This window comes from Oncorhynchus gorbuscha, linkage group LG16 (genome assembly GCF_021184085.1).
Source record: "Oncorhynchus gorbuscha isolate QuinsamMale2020 ecotype Even-year linkage group LG16, OgorEven_v1.0, whole genome shotgun sequence".
Classification (NCBI taxonomy): Eukaryota; Metazoa; Chordata; class Actinopteri; order Salmoniformes; family Salmonidae; genus Oncorhynchus; species Oncorhynchus gorbuscha.
The window spans coordinates 79,485,741-79,508,196 of NC_060188.1; the positions used below are offsets into that span (position 1 = coordinate 79,485,741).

Consider the following 22,456-nt stretch of genomic DNA (forward strand, 5'->3'; position numbering starts at 1 on the left):
TCAAGGGGCAGCAGGGTGGGTGCTGGACTGAACCCAGGACTGTTATGTCAGCAGCAGGAAGAGGAGGAGGAGTAGGAACCATGCCAAGGGGCAGCAGGGTGGGTGCTGGACTGAACCCAGGACTGTTATGTCAGCAGCAGCAAGAGGAGGAGGAGTAGGAACCATGTCAAGGGGCAGCAGGGTGGGTGCTGGACTGAACCCAGGACTGTTATGTCAGCAGCAGGAAGAGGAGGAGTAGCAGGAACCATGTCAAGGGGCGGCAGGGTGGGCGCTGGACTGAACCCAGGACTGTTATGTCAGCAGCAGGAAGAGGAGGAGGAGCAGGAACCATGTCAAGGGGCAGCAGGGTGGGTGCTGGACTGAACCCAGGACTGTTATGTCAGCAGCAAGAGGAGGAGGAGCAGGAACCATGTCAAGGGGCAGCAGGGTGGGTGCTGGACTGAACCCAGGACTGTTATGTAAGCAGGAAGAGGAGGAGGAGCAGGAACCATGTCAAGGGGCAGCAGGGTGGGCGCTGGACTGAACCCAGGACTGTTATGTCAGCAGCAGGAAGAGGAGGAGTAGCAGGAACCATGTCAAGGGGCAGCAGGGTGGGTGCTGGACTGAACCCAGGACTGTTATGTCTGCAGCAAGAGGAGGAGGAGCAGGAACCATGTCAAGGGGCAGCAGGGTGGGTGCTGGACTGAACCCAGGACTGTTATGTCAGCAGCAGGAAGAGGAGGAGTAGCAGGAACCATGCCAAGGGGCAGCAGGGTGGGTGCTGGACTGAACCCAGGACTGTTATGTCAGCAGCAGCAAGAGGAGGAGGAGCAGGAACCATGTCAAGGGGCAGCAGGGTGGGTGCTGGACTGAACCCAGGACTGTTATGTCAGCAGCAAGAGGAGGAGGAGCAGGAACCATGTCAAGGGGCAGCAGGGTGGGCGCTGGACTGAACCCAGGACTGTTATGTCAGCAGCAAGAGGAGGAGGAGCAGGAACCATGTCAAGGGGCAGCAGGGTGGGTGCTGGACTGAACCCAGGACTGTTATGTCAGCAGCAGCAAGAGGAGGAGGAGCAGGAACCATGTCAAGGGGCAGCAGGGTGGGTGCTGGACTGAACCCAGGACTGTTATGTCAGCAGCAAGAGGAGGAGGAGCAGGAACCATGTCAAGGGGCAGCAGGGTGGGCGCTGGACTGAACCCAGGACTGTTATGTCAGCAGCAGGAAGAGGAGGAGCAGGAACCATGCCAAGGGGCAGCAGGGGTGGGTGCTGGACTGAACCCAGGACTGTTATGTCTGCAGCAAGAGGAGGAGGAGCAGGAACCATGTCAAGGGGCAGCAGGGTGGGTGCTGGACTGAACCCAGGACTGTTATGTCAGCAGCAAGAGGAGGAGGAGCAGGAACCATGTCAAGGGGCAGCAGGGTGGGTGCTGGACTGAACCCAGAACTGTTATGTCAGCAGCAGCAAGAGGAGGAGGAGTAGGAACCATGTCAAGGGGCAGCAGGGTGGGTGCTGGACTGAACCCAGGACTGTTATGTCAGCAGCAAGAGGAGGAGGAGCAGGAACCATGTCAAGGGGCAGCAGGGTGGGCGCTGGACTGAACCCAGGACTGTTATGTCAGCAGCAAGAGGAGGAGGAGCAGGAACCATGTCAAGGGGCAGCAGGGTGGGTGCTGGACTGAACCCAGGACTGTTATGTCAGCAGTCATGTCAAGGGGCAGCAGGGTGGGTGCTGGACTGAACCCAGGACTGTTATGTCAGCAGCAAGAGGAGGAGGAGCAGGAACCATGTCAAGGGGCAGCAGGGTGGGCGCTGGACTGAACCCAGGACTGTTATGTCAGCAGCAGGAAGAGGAGGAGGAGCAGGAACCATGCCAAGGGGCAGCAGGGTGGGTGCTGGACTGAACCCAGGACTGTTATGTCAGCAGCAGCAAGAGGAGGAGGAGAACCATGGAGGAGTAGGAACCATGCCAAGGGGCAGCAGGGTGGGCGCTGGACTGAACCCAGGACTGTTATGTCAGCAGCAAGAGGAGGAGGAGCAGGAACCACCAAGGGGCAGCAGGGTGGGTGCTGGACTGAACCCAGGACTGTTATGTCAGCAGCAGGAAGGGAGGAGGAGCAGGGGTCAAGGGGCAGCTGGACTGAACCCAGGACTGTTATGTCTGCAGCAAGAGGAGGATGTGCCAAGGGGCAGCAGGGTGGGCGCTGGACTGAACCCAGGACTGTTATGTCTGCAGCAAGAGGAGGAGGAGTAGGAACCATGTCAAGGGGCAGCAGGGTGGGTGCTGGACTGAACCCAGGACTGTTATGTCAGCAGCAAGAGGAGGAGGAGCAGGAACCATGTCAAGGGGCAGCAGGGTGGGCGCTGGACTGAACCCAGGACAGTTATGTCAGCAGCAAGAGGAGGAGGAGCAGGAACCATGTCAAGGGGCAGCAGGGTGGGTGCTGGACTGAACCCAGGACTGTTATGTCAGCAGCAGCAAGAGGAGGAGGAGCAGGAACCATGTCAAGGGGCAGCAGGGTGGGTGCTGGACTGAACCCAGGACTGTTATGTCAGCAGCAAGAGGAGGAGGAGCAGGAACCATGTCAAGGGGCAGCAGGGTGGGCGCTGGACTGAACCCAGGACTGTTATGTCAGCAGCAGGAAGAGGAGGAGCAGGAACCATGCCAAGGGGCAGCAGGGGTGGGTGCTGGACTGAACCCAGGACTGTTATGTCTGCAGCAAGAGGAGGAGGAGCAGGAACCATGTCAAGGGGCAGCAGGGTGGGTGCTGGACTGAACCCAGGACTGTTATGTCAGCAGCAAGAGGAGGAGGAGCAGGAACCATGTCAAGGGGCAGCAGGGTGGGCGCTGGACTGAACCCAGGACTGTTATGTCAGCAGCAGGAAGAGGAGGAGGAGCAGGAACCATGCCAAGGGGCAGCAGGGTGGGTGCTGGACTGAACCCAGGACTGTTATGTCAGCAGCAGCAAGAGGAGGAGGAGTAGGAACCATGCCAAGGGGCAGCAGGGTGGGCGCTGGACTGAACCCAGGACTGTTATGTCAGCAGCAAGAGGAGGAGGAGCAGGAACCATGTCAAGGGGCAGCAGGGTGGGTGCTGGACTGAACCCAGGACTGTTATGTCAGCAGCAGGAAGAGGAGGAGGAGCAGGAACCATGTCAAGGGGCAGCAGGGTGGGTGCTGGACTGAACCCAGGACTGTTATGTCTGCAGCAAGAGGAGGAGGAGCAGGAACCATGCCAAGGGGCAGCAGGGTGGGCGCTGGACTGAACCCAGGACTGTTATGTCTGCAGCAAGAGGAGGAGGAGCAGGAACCATGTCAAGGGGCAGCAGGGTGGGTGCTGGACTGAACCCAGGACTGTTATGTCTGCAGCAGGAAGAGGAGGAGGAGCAGGAACCATGCCAAGGGGCAGCAGGGTGGGTGCTGGACTGAACCCAGGACTGTTATGTCTGCAGCAAGAGGAGGAGGAGTAGGAACCATGCCAAGGGGCAGCAGGGTGGGTGCTGGACTGAACCAAGGACTGTTATGTCTGCAGCAAGAGGAGGAGGAGTAGGAACCATGCCAAGGGGCAGCAGGGTGGGTGCTGGACTGAACCCAGGACTGTTATGTAAGCAGGAAGAGGAGGAGGAGCAGGAACCATGTCAAGGGGCAGCAGGGTGGGTGCTGGACTGAACCCAGGACTGTTATGTCTGCAGCAAGAGGAGGAGGAGCAGGAACCATGTCAAGGGGCAGCAGGGTGGGCGCTGGACTGAACCCAGGACTGTTATGTCAGCAGCAGGAAGAGGAGGAGGAGCAGGAACCATGTCAAGGGAAAGCAGGGTGGGTGCTGGACTGAACCCAGGACTGTTATGTAAGCAGCAGCCTGCTCTGAGATTCCTGTTTGGGACTAGTCATGCCCCCAGGGGCCACACACTACTGCTGGACTAAACAATGGCATAAACAAAACAAACAACGGCCATTCCTGCTGCTTATTAGCTTAAAAAATGGCCCAGTTTACCATCTGTGTTGTCTCAATGGTCAGAACTGTCCCTGAGATTGTGTTTCATTTATGTTGGGAGAGGGTTTGATTGGGAGAGTTTGGTTGGGTTGGTAGAGAGTTTGGTTGGGTTGGAAGAGAGTTTGGTCAGGTTGGGAGAGGGCTTGGTCGGGTTGGGAGAGGGCTTGGTCAGGTTGGGAGAGGGCTTGGTCGGGTTGGGAGAGGGCTTGGTCGGGTTGGGAGAGGGCTTGGTCGGGTTGGGAGAGGGCTTGGTCGGGTTGGGAGAGGGCTTGGTCGGGTTGGGAGAGGGCTTGGTCGGGTTGGGAGAGGGCTTGGTCGGGTTGGGAGAGGGCTTGGTCGGGTTGGGAGAGGGCTTGGTTAGGTTGGGAGAGGGTTTGGTTGGGAGAGGGCTTGGTTGGGTTGGGAGAGAGTTTGGTTGGGTTGGGAGAGGGTTTGGTTAGGTTGGGAGAATGTTTGGTTCGGTTGGGAGAATGTTTGGTTAGGTTGGGAGAGGAGTTGGTTAGGTTGGGGCAGCAGGGTGGGCGCTGGACTGAACCCAGGACTGTTATGTCAGCAGCAGCAAGAGGAGGAGGAGCAGGTTGGGTTAGGTTGGGAGAGGGTTTGGTTAGGTTGGGAGAGGGTTTGGTTAGGTTGGGAGAGGAGAGGAGTTGGTTAGGTTGGACGAGGGCTTGGTCAGGTTGGGAGAGGGCTTGGTCAGGTTGGGAGAGGGCTTGGGTCAGTTGGGAGAGGGCTTGGGTCGGTTGGGAGAGGGCTTGGTCGGTTGGGAGAGGGCTTGTTTCGGTTGGGAGAGGGTTTGGTTCGGTTGGGAGAGGGCTTGGTTAGGTTGGGAGAGGGCTTGGTTAGGTTGGGAGAGGGCTTGGTTAGGTTGGGAGAGGGCTTGGTTTGGTTGGACGAGGGCTTGGTCAGGTTGGGAGAGGGCTTGGTTCGGTTGGGAGAGGGCTTGGTTTGGTTGGGAGAGGGCTTGGTCAGGTTGGGAGAGGGCTTGTTCAGGTTGGGAGAGGGCTTGGTTGGGTTGGGAGAGGGCTTGGTTGGGTTGGGAGAGGGCTTGGTTGGGTTGGGAGAGGGCTTGGTCGGGTTGGGAGAGGGCTTGGTCGGGTTGGGAGAGGGCTTGGTCAGGTTGGGAGAGGGCTTGGTTCGGTTGGGAGAGGGCTTGGTTCGGTTGGACGAGGGCTTGGTTTGGTTGGACGAGGGCTTGGTTTGGTTGGACGAGGGCTTGGTTTGGTTGGACGAGGGCTTGGTCAGGTTGGGAGAGGGCTTGGTTCGGTTGGGAGAGAGCTTGGTTCGGTTGGGAGAGGGCTTGGTCGGGTTGGACGAGGACTTGGTCAGGTTGGGAGAGGGCTTGGTCAGGTTGGGAGAGGGCTTGGTCAGGTTGGGAGAGGGTTTGGTTCGATTGGGAGAGGGTTTGGTTCGATTGGGAGAGGGCTTGGTCAGGTTGGGAGAGGGCTTGGTTCGGTTGGGAGAGGGTTTGGTTCGATTGGGAGAGGGCTTGGTTCGTTTGGGAGAGGGCTTGGTTCGGTTGGGAGAGGGCTTGGTTAGGTTGGGAGAGGGCTTGGTCAGGTTGGGAGAGGGCTTGGTCAGGTTGGGAGAGGGCTTGGTTCGGTTGGGAGAGGGCTTGGTTAGGTTGGGAGAGGGCTTGGTTAGGTTGGGAGAGGGCTTGGTTGAGGCTTGATCAGTTACTTGGCCTATTTGATTTACTGTAGACTAGATAGTGTTTACTGTCAGTGCTGCTGTGCTCTGTCTCTCTCAATTCCTTTGTGACCACTCAGTATTATCTCCATATCAGCCAGTGTTTCCACTAAGTCTCCCTCACTAGGAGACGCCAGGGTTCCTTACAAAATTAACTATGAAACATAGTGTCACATGAAAACTTTATGAGCCCCTTCAGCCTTGGAGGGACCTCTACATCACACCATTTACACACACGCCACAATGCCTCAATACACTCAGGAACACAACAAATTGTGTTTGTCATAAGGAGGAAGCACAGAGAGGCTATGTGGGGGAAGCACAGAGAGGCTATGTGGGGGAAGCACAGAGAGGCTATGTGGGGGAAGCACAGAGAGGCTATGTGAGGGAAGCACAGAGAGGCTATGTGGGGGAAGCACAGAGAGGCTATGTGGGGGAAGCACAGAGAGGCTATGTGGGGGAACCGGAGTAGAGAGGAGCTGATTGGCTCAGTAAACTATTCTGGTGTTGGAAATAATAAAGTAGTGAATACTTGTTCCATGGGATGGAGAAGAGAGGGAGGAGGTGAGTTACTAACCCCATAAGAGGCAGCGTTGTGGAGGGGGATGAGGCCCCCCTTGTCCTGGGCGTTGACATCAGCTCCATGCTCCAGCAGGTATTCTGCTACCTCCAGGTTATTGTAGCCAGCTGGTGGGGGTGGAAGCAAACACACAATGGGTTAATATAGCGTGGCACCATATGGCTGGTGTTCTATCTCAATCCCTCTCTGCCTCTTTCTCCCTCTTTTCTTTTCACTATTCTTTCAATGTGTTAAACAAGCTCAGCTTCATAGAGTGACCCTATGCCACTGCAGTAATTTATTTTGTAAGAAATTGAGCAGAAATAGAGACAAAAAATACAGTTCTGCCGTTGTGTGATGAGGCCTCTTCTCCACCCTGAGCCCCTCTCTGCACCGCTCCCCTCTGCACCGCTCCTCTCTGCCCTTCTGCACCGCTCCTCTCTGCCCTTCTGCACCGCTCCTCTCTGCCCTTCCACCGCTCCTCTCTGCCCAGCTCCTCTCTGCACCGCTCCTCTCTGCCCTTCTGCACCGCTCCTCCTGCCCTTCTGCACCGCTCCTCTCTGCCCTTCTGCACCGCTCCTCTCTGCCCAGCTCCTCTCTGCACCGCTCCTCTCTGCCCTTCTGCACCGCTCCTCTCTGCCCAGCTCCTCTCTGCACCGCTCCTCTCTGCCCTTCTGCACCGCTCCTCTCTGCCCAGCTCCTCCCTGCCCCGCTCCTCTCTGCCCCGCTCCTCTCTGCCCCGCTCCTCTCTGCACCGCTCCTCTCTGCCCAGCTCCTCCCTGCCCCGCTCCTCTCTGCCCCGCTCCTCTCTGCCCAGCTCCTCCCTGCCCCGCTCCTCTCTGCCCCGCTCCTCTCTGCCCAGCTCCTCCCTGCCCCGCTCCTCTCTGCCCCGCTCCTCTCTGCCCAGCTCCTCCCTGCACCGCTCCTCTCTGCCCCTCTCTGCCCCGCTCCTCTCTGCACAGCTCCTCTCTGCCCCTCTGCACAGCTCCTCTCTGCACCGCTCCTCTCTGCCCCTCTGCACAGCTCCTCTCTGCCCCGCTCCTCTCTGCACCGCTCCTCTCTGCACCGCTCCTCTCTGCACCGCTCCTCTCTGCACCGCTCCTCCCTGCCCCTCTGCACCGCTCCTCTCTGCACCGCTCCTCTCTGCACCGCTCCTCCCTGCCCCTCTGCACCGCTCCTCTCTGCACCGCTCCTCCCTGCCCCTCTGCACCGCTCCTCTCTGCACCGCTCCTCTCTGCACCGCTCCTCCCTCTCTGCACCGCTCCTCTCTGCACCGCTCCTGCACCGCTCCTCTCTGCACCGCTCCTCCCTGCCCCTCTGCACCGCTCCTCTCTGCACCGCTCCTCCCTGCCCCTCTGCACCGCTCCTCTCTGCACCGCTCCTCTCTGCACCGCTCCTCCCTGCCCCTCTGCACCGCTCCTCTCTGCACCGCTCCTCTCTGCACCGCTCCCTGCCCCTCTGCACCGCTCCTCTCTGCACCGCTCCTGCCCCTCTGCTCCTCTCTGCTCCTCCCTGCCCCTCTGCACCGCTCCTCTCTGCCCCGCTCCTCTCTGCCCCTCTGCACCGCTCCTCTCTGCACCGCTCCTCTCTCTGCCCCTCTCTGCCCCGCTCCTCTCTGCCCCGCTCCTCTCTGCCCCGCTCCTCTGCCCCTCTGCACCGCTCCTCCCTGCCCCTGCCCGGTTCCTCGCACCGCTCCTCCCCTCTGCACCGCTCCTCCTCCCTGCTCCTCTCTGCCCGGCTCCTCTCTGCCCCGCTCCTCTCTGCCCCGCTCCCTCTCTGCACCTGCCCCGCTCCTCTCTGCCCCGCTCCTCTCTGCTGCCCGCTCCTCTCTGCCCCCCCTCCTCTCTGCTCCTCTCTGCCCTCTGCACAGCTCCTCTGCCCCTCTGCACCGCTCCTCTCTGCCCCCTGCACCGCTGCCCTGCCCCCCTCTGCCCGGCTCCTCTCTGTTCGGCTCTTCTCTGCACGGCTCTTCTCTGCCCGGCTCCTCTCTGCCCGGCTCCTCTCTGCCCGGCTCCTCTCTGCCCGGCTCCTCTCTGTTCGGCTCCTCTCTGCACGGCTCTTCTCTGCCCGGCTCATCTCTGTTCGGCTCTTCTCTGCACGGCTCTTCTCTGCCCGGCTCATCTCTGCCCGGCTCCCCTCTGCTCCTCTCTGTCCGGCTCCTCTCTGCACCGCTCTGCCCCGCTCCTCTCTCCTCTCTGCCCGGCTGCCCCTCCCTCTGCCCGCTCCTCTCTCTCTCTGCCCGCTCCTCTCTGCTCCTCTCTGCCCGGCTCCTCTCTGCCCGGCTCCTCTCTGCCCGGCTCCTCTCTGCCCCGCTCCTCTCTGCCCGGCTCCTCTCTGCCCCGCTCCTCTCTGCCCCTCTGCACCGCTCCTCTCTGCCCCTCTCTGCCCCGCTCCTCTCTGCACAGCTCCTCTCTGCCCCTCTGCACAGCTCCTCTCTGCACCGCTCCTCTCTGCCCCTCTGCACAGCTCCTCTCTGCACCGCTCCTCTCTGCACCTCTCCTCTCTGCCCCTCTCTGCCCCTCTGCACCGCTCCTCTCTGCCCCTCTCTGCCCCTCTGCACCGCTCCTCTCTGCCCCTCTCTGCCCCTCTGCACCGCTCCTCTCTGCCCCTCTGCACCGCTCCTCTCTGCCCCTCTCTGCCCCTCTGCACCGCTCCTCTCTGCCCCTCTGCACCGCTCCTCTCTGCCCCTCTGCACAGCTCCTCTCTGCCCCTCTCTACCCCTCTGCACAGCTCCTCTCTGCCCCTCTCTGCCCCTCTGCACAGCTCCTCTGCTCCTCTCTGCTCTGCCCCTCTGCACAGCTCCTCTCTGCACCGCTCCCCTCTGCCCCTCTCTCTCTGCTCCTCTCTGCCCCTCTGCACAGCTCCTCTCTGCCCCTCTGCACCGCTCCTCTCTGCCCCTCTGCACCGCTCCTCTCTGCCCTGCCCCCCTCTGCCCGGCTCCTCTCTGTTCGGCTCCTCTCTGCCCGGCTCCTCTCTGCCCGGCTCCTCTCTGCCCGGCTCCTCTCTGCCCGGCTCCTCTCTGCCCGGCTCCTCTCTGCCCGGCTCCTCTCTGCCCGGCTCCCCTCTGCCCGGCTCCTCTCTGCCCGGCTCCTCTCTGCTCGGCTCTTCTCTGCCCGGCTCTTCTCTGCCCCTCCTCTGCCCGGCTCCTGCCCTGCTCCCTCTGCCCGGCTCCCTGCTCCTCCTGCCCGGCTCCTCTCTGCCCGCTCCCCTCTGCCCGGCTCCTCTCTGCCAGCTCCTCTGCTGCCCCTCTGCTCCTCTCTGCCCCCGGCTCCTCTCTCTCCTCTCTCCCTGCCCCTCTCTGCCCCTCTGCACCGCTCCTCTCTGCCCCTCTCTCCTGCACCGCTCCTCTCTGCCCGGCTCCTCTCTGCCCTGCCCCTCTGCTCCTCTCTGCCCCTCTGGCTGCCCCTCTGCTGCCTCTGCTCCCCGCTCCTCTCTGCCCCCTGCACAGCTCCTCTCTGCCCGCTCCTCTCTGCTGCCCCTCTCTGCCCCTCTGCACAGCTCTCTCTGCCCGCTCCTCTCTGCCCCGCTCCTCTCTGCCCCTCTGCACAGCTCCTCTCTGCTGCCCCTCTGCACAGCTCCTCTCTGCCCCTCTGCACAGCTCCTCTCTGCCCCTCTGCACAGCTCCTCTCTGCCCCTCTGCACAGCTCTCTGCACAGCTCTCTGCCCCTCTGCACAGCTCCTCTCTGCCCCTCTGCACAGCTCCTCTCTGCCCCTCTGCACAGCTCCTCTCTGCCCCTCTGCACAGCTCCTCTCTGCCCCTCTGCACAGCTCCTCTCTGCCCCTCTGCACAGCTCCTCTCTGCCCCCCTCTGCACAGCTCCTCTCTGCCCCTCTGCACAGCTCCTCTCTGCCCCTCTGCACAGCACAGCCTCTGCCCCTCTGCACAGCTCCTGCCCCTCTGCCCCTCTGCACAGCTCCTCTCTGCCCCTCTGCACAGCTCTCTGCCCCTCTGCACTGCACAGCTCCTCTCTGCCCCTCTGCACAGCTCCTCTCTGCCCCTCTGCACAGCTCCTGCCCTCTGCCCCGCCCCTCTGCACAGCTCCTCTCTGCCCCTCTCCTCTCTGCCCCTCTGCACAGCTCTGCCCCTCTGCACAGCTCCCTGCCCCTCTGCACCTCCTCTGCCCCTCTGCACAGCTCCTCTCTGCCCCTCTGCACAGCTCCTCTCTGCCCCTCTGCACAGCTCCTCTCTGCCCCTCTGCACAGCTCCTCTCTGCCCCTCTGCACAGCTCCTCTCTGCCCCTCTGCACAGCTCCTCTCTGCCCCTCTGCACAGCTCCTCTCTGCCCCTCTGCACAGCTCCTCTCTGCACCGCTCCTCTCTGCCCCTCTGCACAGCTCCTCTCTGCCCCTCTGCACAGCTCCTCTCTGCCCCTCTGCACAGCTCCTCTCTGCCCCTCTGCACAGCTCCTCTCTGCCCCTCTGCAGAGCTCCTCTCTGCCCCTCTGCAGAGCTCCTCTCTGCACCGCTCCTCCACATTACTCCTCTGCTTCTCTCCCCTCCAGGACTTAGTCTAATCAACATTATTGACCTCATGTCTCCCCACTGGAAGCCCGAGGTAGGGGGAGCAGGGGACCAGTAACTTTGTACAGTACTAGTGCAATTTAGCTTGTGTATTTCTTGTTTGAAGTGCAACAATCATGTTCTCTTCTTTATAAGTGTGTTATTCTATTTGTGTATTTGTGTGATATAGGATTTGTGCAATTTAGTTGTATTTGTGTTTTCTGTTAGCAATAGGGTAATAGTGTAATAATCTGATTCCCTTTTTTATTTGTATTTACATACTACAATTTGTTTCTATTGGTCTTTGTTACTTCTTTTGGATATTTATGAGTCTTATTTTTGAATTGATATTTATAGAGTTTTAAATGTTCTGATTATTTATGTGTTGTTCCAAATGTCTGGATCCCCTGCAGGGAGCCATACAAGCAGGAAGCACCACTGAGTCAGCATACAGCCCATCTTCATTTCTCCTGGGCTGTCTGAAGGTTAACTATGAAAACAAGCTGTGGTAGAAATTGAGTGGCGCAGCAGTCTAAGGCACTGTTAGAGGCGTCACTACAGACCAGAGTTTGATCCCGGCCGTGATCGGGAGTCCCATAGGGCAGCTCACAATTGGCCCAGCGTCGTCCAGGTTAGGGGAGGGTTTGGCCGGGGTAGGCAATCATTGTAAATAAGAATAGGTTTTTAACTGACTTGCGTAGTTAAATAAATCAATAAAAATAGATTGTGTGTATGTGAGATGAGGGTAGTCCTCTGCCACCTAGAGAGGTCATACTGTAGGGTGTCCATCCACTCTGCCCAGACTGGTTGAAAACGCTCTTTAGTGACCTATTTTCACATCTCATCCTTTTGTTATAAAATACATTTTACCAAGACAAATATGATCGTTCATGTTCTGAATCGTTCCGTGGGGTCTTTCTCTACCATATTATTAACATTATATCTAAAAAGTTGGATTTTGTAACCTAATACATCCCATAATATGCACTTAGTGCTGTTGACAGAACACTGCCACTTTGTCTTTATATTGTAGTAAAACATGGTGTTAGGTCAGCTGTTGTCCCAGGCTGGGGCTGTTATCTATTCCCTACTGTGACTGTTACTTCCTTTCACCCATCTGTTGTCCCCCCTCCAATGAGCCACAGCCTACCAGCTTCACACAGACACAGGGGGGGCAGACTGGCCCCACAGCCCGACCATCTGGGCACACTGGGGGAGTCTACAATCACACCTAGCTTCAGCTATGAGATTACATTGGCAGACCTACTTCAGCCAGTTACTCAGGACACTGTGTGGTCTCTCAACAAGTCATTTAACAATTCATCAAATCTGGCCCTTTTCACAAGTATAACTGACACTGTTATTTGTTAACAGAACTTAATATTTAGAAACAGAAGTCAAACTGGGTGGGTCTGTATGTACCCCTGGCTATGTCTTGGTTACCAGTCTCACCTGCAAGGTGCAGTGGGGTGGAGTTGCGTCCCTGTGTGTCTCTACAGTTGATGTTCTCTGGGCTGCAGAGCTTCTGGACACGGGCCAGACAGCCCTTCTTCGCAGCGTCCAGCAGGGCAGCGTCTCCTCTCAGCAGGTCCTGGATGTCCGTGTCCCCCTCCTTCACCAGGTCCAGAGGAGTGTTTCCATCACGGTTCTTCTTGGTCGGGTCTGCCCCATGCTGAGGGAACCAGCAGAGGGGCTTGTCATGTATTGCTAAGGGACAGCAGTGAGTATAGCTTTAATTGAAAGCTAGGAAATCTGTGCCTCTTGGCTGCTGCAGTGAATATGGGCTGGTGAACACATGGTTGCTGGTTTCTTGAATGCCAAAGTGAGAAACAGAGGGAGACGGGTTGAGAAAGCGTGTGATAAGAACTGAAATTACTCTGAATCTAAAAAAAATAAATGTATTCAGCAGGGTTATTCTTGTGATGTGCATCAAGTTTAATGGAAGACTAACTATGAGGTGGGAAGTTAGATGCTCCAGCAGCTCTTAGGATTTTTATATGCTAATGCAATCAAAAATAACTCCTCAGTTTACAGCCAGATACACGTTTCACATATTTTATAAGACATAAACTGGCCCTGCTTATGCCGATGAGAAGGAACACATTACACATCCTGCTCTCTCCCCCTTCTCTCTCTCTCCCCCTTCTCTCTCTCTCCAGTGATCAAATCATGACCAGAGGTGTAATGAAAATAAGCCATAAAACCCAAGTGTTTTTCCTGTCTATTATTCAGCCGTAATAAACAGTCTTTAACCACCAATGGGCATCAGCATGTGATAAAATTAAATGACTAAACTGTTATGACTTTCTACAGTACCTCTCTGTAAAAGGTATTTAAGGAGAGAGAGAAACCCAAACCTTCCATAACAAAGTCATCACCTACAGAGAGATGAACCTGGAGAACTGCTCCTTAAGCATGCTGGTCCTGGGGCTCTGTTCACAAGCACAGACCCCACAGAGCCCCAGGACAGCAGCATAATTAGACCCAACCAAATCATGACAAAACAAAAAGATAGCATTCTAGTTTACTGTAGTTATTTGGCCCTAAACAGAGAGTACACAGTGGCAGAATACCTGACCACGGTGACTGACCCAAACTTAAGGAAAGCTTTGACTATGTACAGACTCAGTGAGCTTAGCCTTGCTATTGAGAAAGGCCGCCATAGGCAGACATGGCTCTCAAGAGAAGACTTAAATGTAAATGTAAGACAGGCTATGTGCTCACTGCCCACAAAATGAGGTGGAAACTGAGCTGCACTTCCTAACCTCCTGCCAAATGTATGACCATATTAGAGACACATATTTCCCTCAGATTACACAGACCCATAAAGAATTTGAAAACAAACCCAATTTTGATAAACTCCCATATCTACTTGGTGAAAAACCACAGTGTGCCATCACAGCAGCAAGATTTGTGACCTGTTGCCACAAGAAAAGGGCAACCAGTGAAGAACAAACACCATTGTAAATACAACCCACATTTATGTTTATATATTTTCCCCTTTGGTACTTTAACTATTTCAACATAATGCCATTGGAAATGTGAGTGCAATGTTATCTGTTCATTTGTATGGTTGATTATCTACTTCACTTGCTTTGGAAATGTTAACTTATGTTTCCCATGCCAATAAAGCCCTCAAAAAAGAGAGAGAGACACAGACGCAGAGACCGAGAGAGAGACAGAGACAGGGGTTGAGAACACGTGATAGCCTCCAGAGATATTTTGAATGACAAACTCTGTTGTAGTCCCACAGGCCTGAGTTCAGTTGTGTACAGTACCTTGAGGAGAAGCTTGCAGATCTCGTATTTGCCCTTGGCTGCAGCCTCGTGGAGAGGAGTGAACTTCCATAGGTCTGCCACGTTCACCGACGCCCCATGTCTCACCAGCAACTCAGCTACCTCATAGTGACCATAAGAACAGGCGTTGTGCAGGGGCACCAGACCTCTGTAGAGAGAGACAGAGAAAGAGATGGAGAGAGATACATCAATGGAGAGAGAGATGGAGACAGATGGGGAGGCAGAGAGGGAGACAAAGACAGAAGGGGGAGAGAGAGAGAGAGAGAGAGAGAGAGAGAGAGAGAGAGAGAGAGAGAGGAGAGAGAGAGATGGAGACAGGAGGGGAGAGAGAGATGGAGACAGATGGGGAGGCAGAGAGGGAGACAAAGTCAGAGGGGAGAGAGAGAGAGACAGGAGGGGAGAGAGAGAGATGGAGACAGATGGGGAGACAGAGAGGGAGACAAAGTCAGAAGGGGGGAGAGAGAGAGAGACAGATGGGGAGGCAGAGAGGGAGACAAAGTCAGAAGGGGGGAGAGAGAGAGAGAGAGAGAGAGAGAGAGAGAGAGAGAGAGAGAGACAGAGAGACAGAGAGACAGGAGGGGAGAGAGAGAGTCAGAAGGGAGAGAGAGATAGAGAGAGACAGGAGGGGAGAGAGAGAGACAGGGGGAGAGAGAGAGACAGGAGGGGGAGAGAGAGAGAGAGTCAGAAGGGGGGAGAAGAGAGAGAGAGAGAGAGAGAGAGAGTCAGAAGGGGGGAGAGAGATAGAGCGAGAGAGACAGGAGGGGAGAGAGAGAGAGAGTGACAGGAGGGGGGGAGAGAGAGAGAGAGAGAGACAGGAGGGGAGAGAGAGAGAGAGAGAGAGAGAGAGAGAGAGAGAGAGAGAGAGAGAGAGAGAGTCAGAAGGGGGAAAGAGAGAGAGAGTCAGAAGGGGGAAAGAGAGAGAGAGAGTCAGAAGGGGGAAAGAGAGAGAGAGAGAGTCAGAAGGGGGAAGAGAGAGAGAGAGAGTCAGAAGGGGGGAGAGAGAGAGAGAGAGTCAGGAGGGGAGAGAGAGAGAGAGAGAGAGAGTCAGGGGGGAGAGAGTCAGAGAGAGAGAGAGAGAGAGAGAGTCAGAGAGGGGGAGAGAGAGAGAGAGAGAGAGAGAGAGAGAGAGAGAGAGAGAGAGAAGAGAGAGAGAGAGAGTCAGAAGGGGGGAGAGAGAGAGAGAGAGTCAGAAGTGGGGAGAGAGAGAGAGTCAGAAGGCGGAAGGGAGAGAGAGTCAGAAGGGCGGGGGAGAGAGAGAGAGTCAGAAGGGGGAGAGAGACAGAAGGGGAGAGAGAGAGAGTCAGAAGGGGGGAGAGACAGAAGTCAGGGAAGGGGGAGAGAGAGAGACAGAAGGCGGAAGGGAGAGAGAGAGACAGAAGGCGGAAGGGAGAGAGCGAGACAGAAGGCGGAAGGGAGAGAGCGAGACAGAAGGCGGAAGGGAGAAAGCGACACAGAAGGGGGGAGAGAGGGAGAGAAGGCGGAGAGAGAGAGATATTCATTATTGCAATAATGGAGCTGGTCAACAATCGCCCGGAGGTGATCGCTGAGAACCCAATGAGCAGAACTGAGCCACGGCATTTTATAGTTAAGACACATGCTCCTGAATACGTGACAAACAACAGATGTGTGGAACGGGTCAAAAGGTTAGGATTTGTATTAAAGAAATGAATAATTCACATCAGATAGTATCTGCAGTGAAGACTGTTCTAATTGTATAAGACAAGGTTATTGTTATCAGCTATCCAGACAAGAGACATCTCCTCCCTGGTACCTCATAGTACACAAATACCAATTCAATCTATGGGATGCAGGCTGTAGGTTTTATCACCAAGCCGACATAAATCAATTTCCAGCGCCAAGCCCCAGAGGCCCAACTCAGTCCACACAGACAAAGATGAGTACAGAGAATCCTTATTCGATGCACAAACAGTATTTTACAACATAATCTTGTAATTTTCTACCATAGACAGACATAACATTCTATATCATCAGGGGAGTGGTGGAGCAGAGAAGATGAAAGCACTGTAGACATAGGAGATAGACAGACACATGCAGATTTCTGAGCTAATAGACAGCGACACACAGACAGATAGGGAGAAAGAAAGACCGATAGCCAGCCAACCACCATCCAGACACATAGTAAGCCAGCCAGGCAGCCAACCAGCAAGACAGATAGTCAGTCAGCCAAAGACTCACCCCTTGTCTTTCGCGTGGACATCGGCCCCATGATGCAGCAGGTACTCCACCACCGCCACACGGTTGTAACCAGCGGCAAAGTGCAGTGGAGTGGAGTGACGACCCTCCAGGTCCCGACAATTCACATTCTGTGGAGAGCACAATGACTGCAAGGAGAGAGAGAGAGAACCGTTTTACATTCCGACAGCAGCAAAGCAGTCTGCAGAGAGAGTGAGAGTGGAAAATGAGAAACACACTCAGTATCCATTCTAAAATTCAGTTAACAGCAGCACAGGCAGATCAAATCAAACCTGAAAAAGCAGCAGAGGTGAAAATGGCACGTTTTCAAAACATTCTTACAATATCTTGAGTTGCAGCCTGGTCTCATAGACTAGACATAACATGGTAAACATAAATCCGGGACACTCAAATTAGTATGATACAGTCATATGTTATGTTTGGTGTGGTTACATATGACTGAAGGTTACTTAAGGCAAAAACAGAAGTGGGGTATCAACCCAAAGTTTGCGCGTTCAAAACTTAATCACAGACAACAGTAGCATTCAAGCTAATGCAAATACTTACTACTTTTTTAGCTACATTGCAACTATTTAGCATGTTAGCCAACCCTTCCCTTAACCCTTTAACCTAACTCTTAACCCTAACCAACTCCTAGCCTAGCTAACATTAGCCACCTAGCCACCTAACGTTAGCGTTAGCCACCTAGCTATTGTTAGCCACATCAAATTGGATTTGTAACATATCATTTCGCTGTACGAATTGCAATTCGTAACATATAAGAATTGTAATTCGTAAAATACCACATAATTTGTAACATATCAAAATAATTGTCATTCATAAAATACAAAATAATTTGTAACATATTGTACGAATGGCAATTCTTAACATGTACGAAATGATGGACATCCATAAATTAATACATACCATAAGAAAAGTAACATATCATACTAATGGAGTGTCCCAGATGTACATTTACTATGTTACGTCTACCCCTGATTGCAGGTTGGGAGTTGAAGGTGATGCAGTCCAGTGAGTTCACATACCAAGACAAAGAGTAGTAGAAAATCCAATAACAGTTTCCATATCAACGGGTCCTGTGCATGTTGTGTATTAGCCTTCTTTTACTTGTGAGTCAGCTAGCTATGCCAGCGAGTAAGGACCACACAGACGCACGCACGCACACTTAAATGAGAATCCTACCTTCACAGTGTCCAGATCTCCAGCTTTAGCTGCCTCCAGGAGTTGATAGTCTACATCAGAGGTCCTCACAGGTACATTTTCTGGGCAAGCAAAAAGAACATCACATAATCACCAACCAGTGTCTCAGTGTAACACAACCCCAGCCAGCAGAAAGGTCACTCTGTCACTGCACAGTCGCTTTCCATGGAAGACACAGCGATGGAACCGACAAAGACTGTCTGAATAGAATGGAGAGGAGATAAAGGTAAATAAACACAAACCCACACCACAGGAGGTTGGTGGCACCATAATTGGGGAGGACAGTCTAGTGGTAATGACTGGAGAAATCAGTGGAATGGTACCAAATATATCAAACATGTGGGTTCTATGTGTTTGATGCCGTTCCATTAGTTCCTTTCCAGACATTATTATGAGCCGTCCTCCCCTCAGCAGCCTCCACTGACCCACACATATTCAGAGCTGTCAGGCACACACATATATTCGCTCTCTTGCTGTCTCTCTCCTTCTCTCTCTGTTGTCTCTCCGTACCACTGAGTATCTGCTGCACGGCCTCGTTGCCCATCTGTGAGGCGGTGAATCCCTGTAGTGAGAGGATGGAGGCGTCTGCGCCGTAGCTCAGCAGCAGCCTGCAGGTCTGGAGGTGTCCTGCCATGGCAGCACGGTGCAGGGCTGTCTGCCCCAGGGTGTCCAGTGCATTCATCTGGGAGACAGGGAATGAGTGAGGAGAGGGGTTGTGGGGATTGAGCTGTGCTGTGAGTGAATTTTCCCCAGCTGAGCCCTAAGGCTGCTAGAGCTCTTCAGAGACTATCAGCCCCGAGCAGGAACTGGGAGTGTGTTTTCGTGCACATCCATTTTGTGTGTGTGTGTGTGTGAGCGTTTTTGGGAGGTCTACTGCATATGTAAATGTATGTGTCCCCACAGACACACTGCCCACGCTCCCCACAGACACACTGATCTGAGCACAGCAGAAAAACTCCAATACTAGGCACTGCTTGACTGTGTTGACTGCTCAGCCAGCCAGGCAGGCAGTCAGGCATGTGCTGCTGTTTACTTTAGATGGCTGAAGGGATGTATGGCTGAGGATGGCTGAAGGGATGGATGGCTGAGGATGGATGATGGCTGATGGATGGCTGAAGATGTATGGCTGAGGATGGGTGAAGGGATGGATGGCTGAGGATGGATGAAGGGATGGATGGCTGAAGGGATGGATAGCTGAAGGGATGGATGGCTGAGGATGGCTAAAGGGATGGATGGCTGAGGATGGCTGAAGGGATGGATGGCTGAAGGGATGTATGGCTGAGGATGGCTGAAGATGTATGGCTGAGGATGGGTGAAGGTACAGTGCCTTGCGAAAGTATTCGGCCCCCTTGAACTTTGCGACCTTTTGCCACATTTCAGGCTTCAAACATAAAGATATAAAACTATTTTTTTGTGAAGAATCAACAACAAGTGGGACACAATCATGAAGTGGAACGACATTTATTGGATATTTCAAACTTTTTTAACAAATCAAAAACTGAAAAATTGGGCGTGCAAAATGATTCAGCCCCCTTAAGTTAATACTTTGTAGCGCCACCTTTTGCTGCGATTACAGCTGTAAGTCGCTTGGGGTATGTCTCTATCAGTTTTGCACATCGAGAGACTGAAATTTCTTCCCATTCCTCCTTGCAAAACAGCTCGAGCTCAGTGAGGTTGGATGGAGAGCATTTGTGAACAGCAGTTTTCAGTTCTTTCCACAGATTCTTGATTGGATTCAGGTCTGGACTTTGACTTGGCCATTCTAACACCTGGATATGTTTATTTTTGAACCATTCCATTGTAGATTTTGCTTTATGTTTTGGATCATTGTCTTGTTGGAAGACAAAAATCTCCGTCCCAGTCTCAGGTCTTTTGCAGACTCCATCAGGTTTTCTTCCAGAATGGTCCTGTATTTGGTTCCATCCAGCTTCCCATCAATTTTAACCATCTTCCCTGTCCCTGCTGAAGAAAAAGCAGGCCCAAACCATGATGCTGCCACCACCATGTTTGACAGTGGGGATGGTGTGTTCAGGGTGTTGCTTTTACGCCAAACATAACGTTTTGCATTGTTGCCAAAAAGTTAAATTTTGGTTTCATCTGACCAGAGCACCTTCTTCCACATGTTTGGTGTGTCTCCCAGGTGGCTTGTGGCAAACTTTAATCTACACTTTTTATGGATATCTTTAAGAAATGGCTTTCTTCTTGCCACTCTTCCATAAAGGCCAGATTTGTGCAATATACGACTGATTGTTGTCCTATGGACAGTCTCCCACCTCAGCTGTAGATCTCTGCAGTTCATCCAGAGTGATCATGGGCCTCTTGGCTGCATCTCTGATCAGTCTTCTCCTTGTATGAGCTGAAAGTTTAGAGGGACAGCCAGGTCTTGGTAGTTTTGCAGTGGTCTGATACTCCTTCCATTTCAATATTATCGCTTGCAGTGCTCCTTGGGATGTTTAAAGCTTGGGAAATCTTTTTGTATCCAAATCCGGCTTTAAACTTCTTCACAACAGTATCTCGGACCTGCCTGGTGTGTTCCTTGTTCTTCATGATGCTCTCTGCGCTTTTAATGGACCTCTGAGACTATCACAGTGCAGGTGCATTTATATACGGAGACTTGATTACACACAGGTGGATTGTATTTATCATCATTAGTCATTTAGGTCAACATTGGATCATTCAGAGATCCTCACTGAACTTCTGGAGAGAGTTTGCTGCACTGAAAGTAAAGGGGCTGAATAATTTTACATGCCCAATTTTCCAGTTTTTGATTTGTTAAAAAAGTTTGAAATATCCAATAAATGTCGTTCCACTTCATGATTGTGTCCCACTTGTTGTTGATTCTTCACAAAAAAATACAGTTTTATATCTTTATGTTTGAAGCCTGAAATGTGGCAAAAGGTCGCAAAGTTCAAGGGGGCCGAATACTTTCGCAAGGCACTGTATGTATGGCTGAGGATGGCTGAAGGGATGGATGGCTGAAGGTATGTATGGCTGAGGATGGCTGAAGATGGGTGGCTGAGGATGGGTGAAGGTATGTATGGCTGAAGGGATGGATGGATGAAGGTATGTATGGCTGAGGATGGCTGAAGATGGGTGGCTGAGGATGGGTGAAGGTATGTATGGCTGAAGGGATGGATGGATGAAGGTATGTATGGCTGAGGATGGCTGAAGATGGGTGGCTGAGGATGGGTGAAGGGATGGATGGCTGAAGGGCTAGATTGCTAAGGATGGGTGGCTGAAGGGATGGATGGCTGAGGATGGGTGAATGGATGGATGGCTGAGGATGGGTGAATGGCTGAAGGGATGAATGGCTGAAGGGATGGATGGCTGAAGGGATGGATGGCTGAGGTGAATAATGTTTACTTTGGATGTCTGTTCCCTCTGTCATGCTCCCTACCCAGCTAACTAGTGCTGGGTCTCTGTGGGGGATAGCTACCTGCACTCATGACTTTGGAAGGACAAGCCAGACATGGCAGTTAAAGGACCACTGTGTGTAGAGGCTTCTCTTTTCTGGATAGCTGCTCAACGAACGCTGCTGTCAAAAGCACCACAGAGCCTCTCATGTCTGTCTCGGCCGTGTTTCTTTAGAAAGCAATATAAAACATACAACACTAACACTATTGAAATAAATCTATCAAGGAAAGATATCAAGAGGATTCTCTTTAGTGGCTGTCTGGCTTTAAACAGTGTACACCTGGTGTGTGTCTTGCCCCAGGCCTGCATCAGAGGACAGCCTGTTAAGGTGAGATCTTCAGGGGGAATGGCAGGCTCTGAACACTCACTCCATTAGGTCATTCTTATCTGATGGAGCTCTCAGAACCAGACAGTCTTTTCCCGCTGTCCAGACTGTTGGTGCGTTAAGTAATACTATACGCGATTCAGCTCCAAAACTGGTGACTTCAGATTGCCACCCGACACTGGGAAGACAAAACTCTCTGTCTTTGGGTAGTTAGTTAGAGAAACATCATGCCTCCCAGGGTTTGGTTTCAATCAAATGGCTCAGATTTACACTCGGATTGGGTGAAGGGATGGATGGATGGGTGTGGATGGGTGAAGGGATGGATGGGTGAAGGGATGGATGGGTGAAGGGATGGATGGGTGAAGGGATGGATGGGTGAGGATGGGTGAAGGGATGGATGGATGGGTGAAGGGATGGATGGATGGGTGAAGGGATGGATGAGTGAGGATGGGTGAGAATGGGTGAAGGGATGGATGGATGGGTGAGGATGGGTGAAGGGATGGATGGATGGGTGAAGGGATGGATGAGTGAGGATGGGTGAAGGGATGGTTGGGTGGGTGAGGATGGGTGAAGGGATGGATGGGTGAGGATGGGTGAAGGGATGGATGGGTGAGGATGGGTGAAGGGATGGATGGGTGAAAGGATGGATGGGTGAGGATGGGTGAAGGGATGGATGGATGGGTGAGGTCAATTCTGTACCTTTGCTCCATGTTTCTGCAACACCTCCATGATGTCATTGTGTGCCCTCTCAGCAGCCACGTGTAGGGGAGTCATGAAGCTGCAGCAACAAAACGCACCCACAGGTTTGAGTCCACATAGTCATGACATAAGTGGTTAGGGGATGAGGTCAGACAGAGGTCAGGTAAACAGGAAGACACTCACTCCTTGTTCTTCTCGTTGACGTTGGCACCTTTACGTAACAGCAGCTCTGTGACCTGCTTCCGCTTGGGGTGAGGAGAGGCCACTGAACAGTGCTGCAACACAAGAGGAGTTCATTTAACACTGTAGCCCTGTGTGGTGTGTGTGGTGTGTGTAGTGTGTGTGTCTTACCAGTGCTGTCTCGTGGGTCTGTGGGTGTTTGAAGTTGATAATCTCTAGAGCAAGGGTCTTCTTGGCCTTGGCCATGTCTGCCTCCCGCGCTGCCTGGAGCAGAGAGTGACCCTTAAACTCATCTGCAGAACACACACAGTGCGGAGAGAAAGACAATGTCATCCAAACAGTTACACACACAACCCAAAACATTTTATTGGAGGGACAAACTATAATACCAGTGTGACCATGTTGGTATGCATGT

The 22,456-nt window shown here is 53.6% G+C and overlaps 1 protein-coding gene across 3 annotated transcripts in view; it reads right to left on the reverse strand.

Moving 5' to 3' along the window:
• tnksa (tankyrase, TRF1-interacting ankyrin-related ADP-ribose polymerase a) overlaps positions 1-22,456 on the reverse strand; it is a 175,574-nt gene that overhangs the window by 15,402 nt on the left and 137,716 nt on the right. For all 3 annotated transcript variants that reach the window (XM_046304579.1, XM_046304580.1, XM_046304581.1), the window contains 9 exons: positions 22,213-22,334; positions 22,045-22,136; positions 21,862-21,940; positions 17,934-18,105; positions 17,406-17,485; positions 16,206-16,351; positions 13,992-14,157; positions 12,166-12,385; positions 6,235-6,344 (listed from right to left, as the gene is read on the reverse strand). In XM_046304579.1, the coding sequence (XP_046160535.1) occupies positions 6,235-6,344; positions 12,166-12,385; positions 13,992-14,157; positions 16,206-16,351; positions 17,406-17,485; positions 17,934-18,105; positions 21,862-21,940; positions 22,045-22,136; positions 22,213-22,334 (1,187 nt within the window). The remainder of the gene's footprint in view (positions 1-6,234; positions 6,345-12,165; positions 12,386-13,991; positions 14,158-16,205; positions 16,352-17,405; positions 17,486-17,933; positions 18,106-21,861; positions 21,941-22,044; positions 22,137-22,212; positions 22,335-22,456) is intronic.